We start from the raw sequence: 11,685 nt of genomic DNA, 5'->3' as shown, positions 1-11,685 counted from the left end.
AATAAAGCATTCACGCAATCGCACTCTAAAAGTTTAGGCGGAATACGTACATGAACAAAGACTTTGATATTTAAATGTCTCTTATCGGCATCAAAATCATCCTGCCCAGGCCGATGGGACAGAAAATCTCAGGCTGCAAGATTACGGGCTTTGATACTGTAGGTGTTGCCACTTGTAAACGTTACCTAGGCGCTAAAGGACGAATCTTTTTTGATCCGGAGTACCATTAGACAGCAGATGTGGGCTGGAAGCTCTTCCGGGCAGGGAATGTTTTGGAAAAACAGTAATTAATACAATAGCAATTAACGATTGTGTCACAAGATGAGACCCCGCGCAGCGCTGTCTTCAGCGCAGCTGCCGCTTTGCTTCGCTTTCCTTGCGTTTTCCCCTCCAGCTAATAAACTGAGTTGCAGCCGGCATGAAGCTGTCCCCACGCGCGGGCCTCCGGGTGGGCGGGTGTCCCGCTGTGGCCGGGGTGCGCGGTGGCCCTGGAGCAGCAGCGGCGACATCCCCCGCCGGGCGGCAGAGGGGCAGAGCCGCGTTCAGCCGCGAAGCGCCCACCAGCCGCTCGCCCCGACGCCCCACGGAAAGCCGGGCAGGGAAACACAGCGGCATAAAATTAGCGAACGGCACTGACAGATTATGAATCACCTAAACGGTCAAGCCACAGACGTGAATCACAAATTCCTATAAAGGTTAACGCTTCCTAAGAGCCACAGCAATTATGCGTATTTTTGGACAAAAGCCTTCTCCCAACGTCTCGTTCCTGAGCGCGGCTTTTTTTTTCTGAAGTCTTTCCAGGTTTCGGTGGGGTTTCTAATGAACGATTTGCCAAAGGAAAGGTTTCATTAACACCTCTAAAAACTGTAAAGTTTAAAGAGAGGGAGAAAGGGAACAGATAGGAAGTTAGGTAACACAATATACTGACCTACTGGCCACATTCCGAATACCAATCAGCAAAGCACCACAATAGTGGGAAAAACTCAGTGCAGTGAAAGCCAAAAAAATAACACCAGGAGGCCAGCTTTGCCCGAGTGGGGAACAGGCTGCTTTCCAGCACCGCCCCCGAAGCCACCGGCATCTGCTCCGGGCCCCTTACCTTTGCTTACCCCCTTGTGGCAAACAGTGCAGGCTGATGGGCTTAAAGGAAGAAGGAGGAGGAGGAGGAGGAGGAGGGAACACTGTTGTGAGCAGGAGGGGGACATTATTTCTCAAGGAAATAGGCTGGCAGGAGGTGTACGGAACTTGAGGTCTCTCAGGCGCTGTTTTTCCTTTCTCGCCTCTGTGCAGAACTGGAGATAATAGTTGGGTCTACAGGTAACTGAGTCTGTTCTTATTCAATTTCCCTAAATGGCCTGGAGAGCACTTAAAAGCCCAGAGAGCTTCTGGCCAGCATTTTCTTATTAACTAATTTCACTTCGATCCTATTAAAGTGTATGCTTTATAACCTTCAAATGAACCTCTCCCTCTCTCTCTCTCCATCTTTCTCCCTCTCTCTTCTAAAACAAAGCTATTACCTTTTAATGACAGAGTAAAGCTTCTAAAAATGTTACTCCCTCCTTTCGTAGTATTCTAGGACGCGTGGTGCACAAACAGGTTTGAAAAATACACTCCTGCTTGCTCACACACACACACAAACACACATTTCGGCACCCACAGATAGAAATAAAACGTGGTATCTCTGCGCTACCAACGCCTGGAGCGAAGGCAGCCAGAGGCAGCCAAACAGCTGCCAGGGACAGAGGGCGCTAGAAAATGTTATCGGGGAGATTTGCTTTATTTCTCTTTGGGAAAATCTCTGTAATAATGGCTTTTAAATGGATACATATATTTACCATTTCAAATGGGTTCTGCTGTTTCCTGGTAACGCTCACCACAAATGGTAATAATAAAAGATGAAGTATTTTTTCTCACCTTAGGTCATTAGATTTACAGACAAGGTACTAAATCATTTTAGCTCCCCAAACCTTTAAGGAAGCGTGCGCACACACTCTCGTCCCCTTCTCCTCTCCTCCCCCTCCGAAGGAGACCCGTAATGGGAAAGGAGACAAAACAGTCGCCGAGGCGCGGGGAATGTCTCCTTCTCGTAGTTTACTACTCATAAAAAAAAGTTGACGTCGGCTGCAGCGCGCAGATTGTCAGTGGCCTCTTCCCAAAGCCTTAACATGAAGGGTCATTAATTGTGTTTTCTTTCCAAATCGTATGTCACTGCAATTAACAGATTCTGATCAAGAGACTCCTTTCAGATTGATTCCATATGTGATAAGGAATGTGCAGCTTGTTATCTATCTGTCGCCTTGGAATTATGGAAAAGCTTCAAACGTGTAATTTGAAGAGTCTTTTACCCAGCTCTTTGATCTCTCCTTCTATTTTTTTAACTCTTTTTTAACTGCAGCTCTTTCCCTAATGCCACTTGTTTGTTTATCCCCTCCCCTCGGTGCGTGTGCTCCGTGTCCCAGCCTTTTGTTTGCCCCGCGCGCGCGTGTCGTGGAAGCCGCCCAGCGCGCCGGCCGCCCGCGGTCCCCAGCCGAGGCGGGCGCCCCCGCCGCCCCGCCAACCGCGCTTCCGCAGGCCAGGTAAGAGCCGGCCCAAACTCCCAGCTTTTCCGCCGCTTGCTCTTCCGAGCGGCCTGCCAGGCTGGGCCGGCGGGCGGCGGGCGCAGGCCCCGGCCGGCGGCGGCGCAGCGCGGCGCAGCGCAGCGCCCGGCCGGGCTGGTGCCGCGGCCGCCGGGCGCGGGGAACGCGCGCTCCGGCCGCAGCCCGGGCGGCTTCCAGCGGCCGTGTGAGCGGCGGGGAGGAGGCGAGGCGAGGCAGGGGGAGGGCGGGCGCGGGTGTGTGGGGGTCATAAATCAGGAGCAGCCCTCCCCGCTGTGACAGGTCCCGGCCCGAGGACACGTGTCGGCCCGGCCGCGGGGCGCTGCGCTGCGCCGCCGCCCCCGGCCCCTCCGCCGCCTCCGGCCGCAGGCAGAGCCGCTTCCCGCGTTCCCCGTCGGCAGGCAGGCGGCCGGCCAGCGCGGCGGTGCCGTGGCCGTGGCCGTGGCCGTGGCCGTGGCCGTGGCGCGGCGATGCTGCCGCGGGCCGCTGGCTGCCCGCCCGGCGCCGCGCACGCCCGTGCGCTGCGGGCCGCGGGCCCCGCGCCGAGCCCCCCGCGCCGCTGGCCCCCCGCTCCTCTGCTCTCCTGCCCTCCCTCTCCCACCCCTTGCGGTCTTCTCCACCTCCCCCCCCCCGCCCCCGCTTTTGAACCTCCCGGCCAAGACCGCATCTCTGCAGCTTCCCCCTCCAGTCCGTTCGGTCCGGCCACGTTTCCTGCCCGTTTCTTTCCCATTAAGAAACCATCCTTCATCCTCGCCCTGACCCGGATTCATTCGTCCCCATAAATTTCTCGCCTCCCAACGCCCCCCGCCGCGGTCCCGCGCTCGCCCCCGGCTCCCCGCTGCCGCTGGGGGCAGCGAGCTCTTCCCGGCCAAATGAACCGGTATCGATTGCGTTGTTGATTAAAAATCTATCTCGATGACCCCAAGACAGCAGGCTAAGATAATAAAATAATCTGGCCAGCTTTACAAACTCAGCGAACGAGGCGCGGCGATGTGCCGCGGGAAGCGCCCAGCGGCGGGCGCAGCGCCCTGCCGAGCCCGGCCGCAGCCCGGCCCGCCCCGGGGCTCAGCCAAACGGGCACCGATTCCTCCGATTTTTCAAACCCTTTCCTCCTTTTTCTTTCTTTCTTTCTTTCTTTTTTTTGGGGGGGGTGGGTGGGTGGGGGGGACTATGAGGCAGATATTTTTACAAGTTGTGGTCTGCTTCCAGACGGTCCGCCGACCTTCTCAGCATCACAACGGTTGAGCTAAGCAATTCGCACAGCAAAGTTTAAAGGAAATCAGGACATGGGGATTCACTGCCTGTTTTTCCTTTTGAATTAAAAAGAAATAAACATGTAACTGAATTTAATATTGTTATCTCCATTGCATTATACTATCAAAACCTATTACAGGAGCCACGCTGAATAGAAGAAAATAAATTCCTCCAACCCAGAGTTGTTTTTGCACTAGATTAGCAGATAGGAAATGCTATAAAGATGAACTTAATACGATTAGAGATGTTTCCTACAGATTTTCATATATTGATTCAGGGAATTTTAATTCTGGAGCTTGCTTTGCTATAATCCGCATTTATTACAAGCTGATATAGTTTTATTATAGCAAGCTATCAAGGTCGATTCCTTTAACAGCATAATCTGACATGAATTTCATTTTTAAAGAAATGTAGCTATAAAAATCCATACTGTGGGCACAGCGGTTATATTGTACCTAAATCATATTTTAAAGGCAATAAATCCGCAGAGTATTTGGGAACAGAGGGGAATATGGTTAAACGGCTCTCCTGCTCACACAATCCAAATTCCTCAAAAGAGCCCTCAAACTTCTCTTTAAACACTGGATTTCTAACAAGCAGATAACAATGGCAGGTTCAGATCGCCCCTTTCCCCTCCCGGCAATCACAGCCCTACAAGTTGCACAAACTTTTTAACGTTTCACTTCAGCCTCTTCCCCTAACAAAACAGTAACGACTCAGGATACACTTGCGCTTTCCAAACACGCGTTGTGATTGAACTGTATTTTAACCAGTCTTAAAACGCTAAATTACAACTCACACGCTGGTTTTAGAAAGGGGGGGGTGGGGGGAACACCCTGTAATTTAAAATGTGTTGATCATAAAAAAAAGTTACCCAGTAATTAAAACATATCGTGACTCCCTCCCAATAGCTCCTTGTAACGTGGTGCCACTGCTCCCTTTGCAAATATTCCCAGTACCAGGTACTTCCTTCTAAGCCTTGTAGTGATTCAGAACAGAGGGAATAAGCAAAATGATCATAAATTTCCTAATTAGAGATTTCGCACCAAGACAAAAAGGTGTTAATGAGTTTAATTCCAGTGCCTGTCATTGTCCCTTTTTTCACACCACTTATTTACTAATGGCCCAGAGGGCTGCTCCCGTCTCTCCTTTGTTAAGATTTTAATTTGCCTTCTTTTCTGCCTTTGATGTAAAATTGTGACCTACAACTCTTTGAAGTCCCTTATTAGGAGGAAAATTAACTTAGCTTTTCCACTGTATCTGCCCACTGTTAGCCCAGACAAAATGTAGAGAACTCCTTAAAGATTCAGTACATTAGGAAAATTTTCAAGGTAGCTCTGGAAATGCAAATGCAAAAAAAAAAAAAAGGAAATCTAATAGACTTTTAAGTCTATATTAGGAGATGTAACCCTTTCCAGGGCCGAGGGAAGGAGGAAGGGAAGGAGGGAATATCTTAATAAAGAAAACAAAATGAGCGCGGGCTAGGAAACGCTGTAAATTTCAAAACCTGAAAAAGGGGGGGGGGAGGGAACCTTTATTTTTAAATGTCACAACTTTTTCCTGTGCCTTTCGTGTGCAGTTTCCAGCTGACACCCTAGCTTCCTATGCCTTTACTTCGGAGGAAGGGGGGGGGTTAGGAAAGAAATTATATCTAAATCTATCTCTAGATAATTAGAATACCATGAGGCAGGGTTAAACCTCTGTAAAACACACAACTGATTGGCGATTGCTAAAACGAGATTTGAAAGCAACTCAAATAAAAGATCGCGACGTCAGTAAACAGATTTAGAAAAAAAAAAAAGCCAGTGACAAACCCAGCGAGAGCGAGCTCTGGGCATGAGAGAGAGAGAGAGAGAGGGAGCGAGAGAGACTTAAAAGAAATAGGAGGGGCTTGCGAGAGACTAGAAATGTCAATCAGAGCCCCGAGTCCCAATAATCTCAGGCAATCTGTTAGGACCTGACCTGGGTCCACTCAGATCAATAGGGAAAGTGGGAGAAGCGAGCGGCTGGCGGCGGGCGCGGAGGCAGCGCGGCGCGGAGCGGAGCGGAGCGGCTCCCCGCCCCCATGTCTGCCGGAGTTTGCGGGAGGCGCTGAAAAGTGCCGGCGGCCGGGCCGGGCCGCACCGGGCCGCACCGCACCGCACCGCGCCGAGCGAGCGAGCGGCGGCGGCGGCGGCGGCGGCTGCCTGGGCGCTGCCGCCCGGCCCGGCCCGGCCCGGCGGGACCCGGCCCGGCTCGGCTCGGCTCGCCATGTCGTTCCCGCAGCTGGGCTACCAGTACGTGCGGCCCGTCTACCCGCCCGAGCGGCCGGGCAGCGGCGGCGCCCGCGGCGGCGCCGAGCTCGCCCCGTCCGGCGCCCTCTCCAACGTGCTCTCCTCCATGTACGGCGCGCCCTACGCCGCCGCGCAGGGCTACGGAGCCTTCCTGCCCTACGCCGCCGAGCTGCCCATCTTCCCCCAGCTGGTAAGAGACCCCGCCGGCCCGCCGCGCTGTGACTTGGCCTCGGCGCCGCCGCCGCCATCGGGGCCGCCGGGCGCTGCGGGCCGGGCCGGCACCGCGGAGCCGTCCGCGCTGTGATGCAGGCCGGGAGGGAGGGAGGCAGCGGGAGCGTCCGCGGGCGCGCTGGCCGGACTGTCACGGCTGGCGGGGGTGTGGGGGGGGTTATGGTTTCTCTCGCTGCTTTTGGGGGCGGCCGGGCAGGGCGAGGGCAGAGCTGGGAGGAGAGGACTGGAAGCCGGGGATTCCCCCTCTCTCCCGGGGCCGGTTCGGTAGTGAAAACCAGCAGCGCGCAGTGCGAGCGGCGCACCCGGGGCGCACACGCGCACCGACACAACGCGGGGGCTGCCGGCTCCCTCCCTCGCCCCCCGACGGCGGCCCCCGGGCTCGGGGACCTCGCACCGCGCCAGGCCCCCGTCGCTAGCGGCCCGGCCCGGCCCGGCGGCTCCGCGCCCCGTCCAGCAACGGCGCAGCAGGGCCGCGGAGCGAGCCGGGCCGGGCCGGGCCCAGCGCGCCGCCTCGCCTCACCCGGCTCCCCCTTGCCCCCTCGCTGCAGGGCGCCCAGTACGAGCTGAAGGAGAGCCCCGGGGTGCAGCACGCCGCCTTCCCCCACCACCACCCCGCCTTCTACCCCTACGGGCAGTACCAGTTCGGCGACCCGTCGCGGCCCAAGAACGCCACCCGCGAGAGCACCAGCACCCTCAAGGCCTGGCTCAACGAGCACCGCAAAAACCCCTACCCCACCAAGGGCGAGAAGATCATGCTGGCCATCATCACCAAAATGACCCTCACCCAGGTCTCCACCTGGTTCGCCAACGCCCGCCGGCGCCTCAAAAAGGAGAATAAAATGACCTGGGCCCCCCGCAGCAGGACTGACGAGGAGGGCAACTCCTACGGGAGCGACCACGAGGGGGAAGAGGACAAGAGGGAGGACGAGGAGGAGATCGACCTGGAGAACATCGACACCGAGAACATCGAGAGCAACAAGGACGAGCTGGAGGACGAGCTGCAGGACGCCGACCTCCTGCACTCCGACTCCAAGACGGACTCGGAGGGCTCCGAGGGCTTCGAGGACCTGCCCGGCTCCGAGGACCGCTACCTCAAGGCCGCCGAGGGGGAGCCGCACCACCTCCACCACCACCACCTCCACCACCACCACCACCATCACCACCACCACCACAAGTGCGACCTCCCCGCCGCCGCCCCGGCCGGCGTCGAGCCCCTCAAGCCGCCCCTGCCGCCGCCGCCGCCGCCGCCGCACCACCTCTCCCCCTCTTCCTCCGCCTCCTCCTCCCCGACAGACGGCACTTTGGCCGGCACCGTGCCGAAGCCCAAGATCTGGTCGCTGGCGGAGACCGCCACCAGCCCGGACAACCCCCGCAAGTCGCCCGGCGGCGCCTCGCCCCCGGCGGCCGCCCCGCAGCCGCCGCCGCTGCCGCCGCCGCCGCCGCCCCACAGACTGGTGCCCTCCTGCCCGCTGGGCAAGTTCCCCCCCTGGACGGGCCGCGCCTTCGCCGCGCCCCCCCACCACCACGCCGCGCACCCGCTCGCCCTGCTCGGCTCCCCCCACCTCCTGGGGCTCGGCGCCGGCCCCGCCGCCGTCGCTGCCTTCCCGCGGCCCGCGGACGCGGCGCAGAGCGCGGAGCCCGCCGGAACAGGTGACCGCTGAGAGGCGGCGGGCGGGCGGGCGGGCGGGACGGACGGGCGCGGAGCGGCGCGCAGCCCCCGCGGGGCCGGGGCCGGGGCCGGCCGAGCCGCCGCCGCCGCCGCTGCCGCTCTGCCCGCGGCCGGGAGCCGCCGGCGGGACCCGGGGCCGGCGGGGCCCTCGCCCCACGCGCGGCGGCGGCGGCGGCGGCGCTTTTCCGTCTGGTGAGTCTAAAAATTACCTTCCTCCAGCGGAGATTTTTGTTGCTGTTGTTGTTGCTGCTAAAATCGCCGGCGCTGCAACTCTTTGTGGGAAAGACCCGGCCGTAAGAGCTGCTCTTGTCTTTTTTTTTCCCCCTTTCCTCCTTCTTATTCTTTTTTTTTTTTTTTTACCGTCATTTCTGCAGTAAAACAATCATTTTGTCGTATTTGCAACTTGATAAGAAGAGATCTTAACTCTAGTGGCTTAATTCAGGGATGGGGGAGAAAATAAAACGGGGGCTATAAAGGAACACTTTTTTTCTTCTCTTTTTAGATCGATCTAGTGCCTTGGAAGTAGAGAAAAAGTTAATAAAGACAGCTTTCCAGCCAGTTCAGAGGCGGTAAGAGATTACTTCCTCAGTCTTCTAAGGATATACAGAGAGAGTTGTAAATGGTTAGCTTATTTTCTCCACTTCTGCAGTTCTCTTTGTAGGGCGGTAACTTTTTCTGCCTCAGAATGTGTGGTGGGTTATTATGATTTTTTTTTTCCTGTTCATTCTTGTGGACTTTGCGAACGATTCCGCATGGAAAGCAAAGTTGCGCTCGCACTGCTTGAGCTGCCTGCTGACTGTTGTTTGGGTTTTGTTTTGCTTCTGTCAGACTGCGTAGGGAGCGCGTCAAAACTGGTTGCCACCGGCCTTATTTCAGAGAGAGTTCGGGCAAACACTAGGCTTGCATAAAAACCAAATAAATAACCCCCCGATACTCTCCAAATCATAGGGGGAAATCAAGTGCACAATAGTGAAATAATAACTCAAATTAAAAAATGGAAAGCTGCTAAGAAAACGTAAGAGGCTGAGCCTTCCTGTCTTTCGTTTGGCGTAGCATTCTTTGAAATCAGTTATACTTTCGACTGAGTAAAAACACAAGGATTGGGCCCGTGATATTTTCAGTAACTAAATAAATTTGGTATAAGACACTCTTAAACTTTTTTTATATTTAGAAATCTATTTAAAAAAATAACAACAACAACAACAAAACCAGTCCTACCTAAAGTTAAAAAACATTGTGCTGGCCCAGTCTGACTAAAAAGCCTATTAAATATTTCTTCTATGTCATTTTTTTTCCAGGCCCCAGAACCAACTTGATGCAGCTATGGTTCTATCAGCGTTGTCATCATCATAGTTAATTTTTTTATTGTTGTTGTAATGACTGTAAAAAAAAGAAATCTCTGTATAGTTACAACTTGTAAGCATGTCCGTATATTAAAACTAAAAAGGAGAAAAAAACGCTTCTGTACTATCATCTGGATTAGCAGAGTTTGTGAGGTTTTTTGGAAGTCCAGTGAGAAATAGGTGTTTCGATTTTTTTTTTTTTTGTACATACAGTAAAAATGTACATATGTGTGAACCAAATTGTACAAGAAAGTATATATTTTTGGCTAATAAATAAACTGTTGCCACTTTGACTACACTCCCTCTGGCCACCCCTGGAGTTACTGCCCGCGCCCGTCGCCGTTTTGCGCGCCCGGCCGGAGCCCGGCGGCGCGGAGGGGAGCGGGGCGCGGAGCGGAGCGCAGGGGCCGCTCCGGGCTCGGCGCTGCGCGGGCTGCTCCGCGGCGCGGCGCGGCTCAAGGCTGGAGCCGCAGCGCCCCCTGCAGTGCAGGACGCGGCGCCGGCGGCGGCTGGCAGCGCCCGGCCCGCGCGTGCGGAAGGGGGTGACAAGCGCGCAGCTGTCGGGTGAAGCCGGGCAGGGGGCGCGCCGCTGCCCAAACGCGGCGCCAGCCGCATCCCTCGCCCCCCCCCCCCCCCGGACATTATTATTGCGGTGTCGCCTATTGATCCCGCCCGCCGGTCGCCTCTCGAGGCAGGCTGCCGTGGGAAGGGGCCCCGGGGGCTCCTCGGCGCCCCCCGCCGCCGCCGCAGCGGGCGCAACGGCGACGGGGCGGGCGCGGCGGAGCCCGAGCCGCGGTGCCCGCCGCCCGGCACGGCCGGACTGCCCGGCACCAGCAAGAGCCACGAGGGGAGAGCCGCCCCGCCCGCCCCGGCCCCGCGGCGTTTGCCGGCTGCCCTCGCCCGACGCCGACGGCGGGGCGGGAGCGAGCGGCCGAGCTGCTCCTGCTTCGCCTTTCGCACCGCAGAGCCGCGGCTCGGCCCGCTGCGCCCGAGCGGAACCTCCCGCTTCCCTTTGCTCGGCCGCAGCGCTGCAAAAGGGGCCAGAGCGGCGCGAGGTGCGGGCGCCTGGCCGGGCTGCGCCGAGCCCGGCCCGCCCGGCCGCCCGCCCCCGCCGCCGTCCTGCCGCCCCGGCCCGGCCCGGCCCGGCCCGGCCCGGCCCGGCCCGGCCCGCTGCGCCGCGCCGCCGCCGCCTCCCCGAGCCCGGCGCGCGGCTGGAGCCCGCGGAGCGCTGCGCTGCGCCGGCCCCGCCGGCAGCCGCCACCTGCGCCCCCCTCCCCGGCCCTTCTTCGCAGCCTCGCACTTAACGTTTCTATTTTGCACCGGGGCGGCATGGCGGGGGGGGGGGTTGCCCCCATCCTTCCTCTCCTGATGGTCCTGGAAACGGCATAATTACGGAGGTGGTGATTACATAGCTGGCGCGCTTGGTGACAGACCCTATGGGGGGGCGGAGGGTGCTCGGCGCTAGGAGGCAGGAGTGAAAATGAAGTTAAAGTACAAACAGAAGCACATAGCTGACATGCTTCAAGTTTAGACAGTACAAGATATGCAAATGTGCAGGGCTGCGCAGTATTGACATTTTGAGGTCATAGCGATAGGAATGTATTATTTATAGGATTGGGTTGCACTAGGCCGATAAACTACATTTTAAATCCTAGGCATTTGTAAGCGATAAGATTTATATATACACTATAGATTTACACTCTATATAAATGTATACACATGTATTATATATGCATTTTAATATTTTGAGATTAGTATTCTCGCTGGCAGGCCCTGCGCTACCGTGGGGAGATACCCGGCACGGTGCATGCCTGCGCAGCCCCCTGCGCTGCAGCGGAGCCGACGCCGGCCCGGCCAGGGACCCGCAGAGTTTGCGGCAGTTTTGCAGTCTCTGCTGCTTTCCCCCTAGCTCCCCCCGGCCCCTTCCTTTCTGCATATGTCCTCTCTGGCCACAGCTAGCCCTGGAAACAGCGGTTTCTTCTTCACAGCCCCTGCAAGTCTGTCCTTCTGCCAGGAATAGTTCCCCCTCTTGCACTCCAACAGGCTCCTGAAACGGCCGGGGGGGGGGGGGGGGCTCTGTGGGTGGGTGGCTACAAAACTGCTGGTTCTCATGTAAATTTTACCCAGTCTCTGCGCACTTTGTATCCCTGCTTTTTCCTTAGCCAGATCTTGCTGAAGGGAAAAAAAAAAAAGAAAAGAAAAGATTAATGGCATGTAAAATGGGAGGGGGGGAGAAAGCTAGAGGCAAATTTCCACATCCCCTTCCTCTGGACTTCCTGGTGGGTTTTCCATAGAAACTTTCACACAGTGGCCAGACAGAT

The 11,685-nt window shown here is 56.9% G+C and overlaps 1 protein-coding gene across 1 annotated transcript; it reads left to right on the top strand.

The window, feature by feature from the left end:
- The first annotated feature begins 5,748 nt into the window (after positions 1 to 5,748).
- IRX3 (iroquois homeobox 3) lies at positions 5,749 to 9,662 on the top strand. Its single transcript, XM_068955604.1, has 4 exons — positions 5,749 to 6,311; positions 6,901 to 8,002; positions 8,524 to 8,590; positions 9,320 to 9,662. Exons 1-4 carry the CDS (start codon positions 6,099 to 6,101, stop codon positions 9,372 to 9,374), a joined length of 1,437 nt encoding a protein of 478 aa, XP_068811705.1. The 5' UTR covers positions 5,749 to 6,098; the 3' UTR covers positions 9,375 to 9,662.
- The last annotated feature ends 2,023 nt before the right edge of the window (positions 9,663 to 11,685 follow it).

This window comes from Struthio camelus, chromosome 10 (assembly GCF_040807025.1).
Source record: "Struthio camelus isolate bStrCam1 chromosome 10, bStrCam1.hap1, whole genome shotgun sequence".
In the NCBI taxonomy this organism is placed as follows: Eukaryota; Metazoa; Chordata; class Aves; order Struthioniformes; family Struthionidae; genus Struthio; species Struthio camelus.
This window is presented reverse-complemented; position numbering and strand designations above follow the sequence as displayed.

Excerpts from the sequence above, each read along its gene's own strand:
- IRX3 (XM_068955604.1), top strand. The coding sequence starts at position 6,099 with ATGTCGTTCCCGCAGCTGGGCTACCAGTACGTGCGGCCCGTCTACCCG. Across the intron at positions 8,003-8,523 it reads CGCGGAGCCCGCCGGAACAG|ATCGATCTAGTGCCTTGGAA; the intron begins GTGACCGCTGAG and ends TTCTCTTTTTAG. Across the intron at positions 8,591-9,319 it reads TTCCAGCCAGTTCAGAGGCG|GCCCCAGAACCAACTTGATG; the intron begins GTAAGAGATTAC and ends TTTTTTTTCCAG.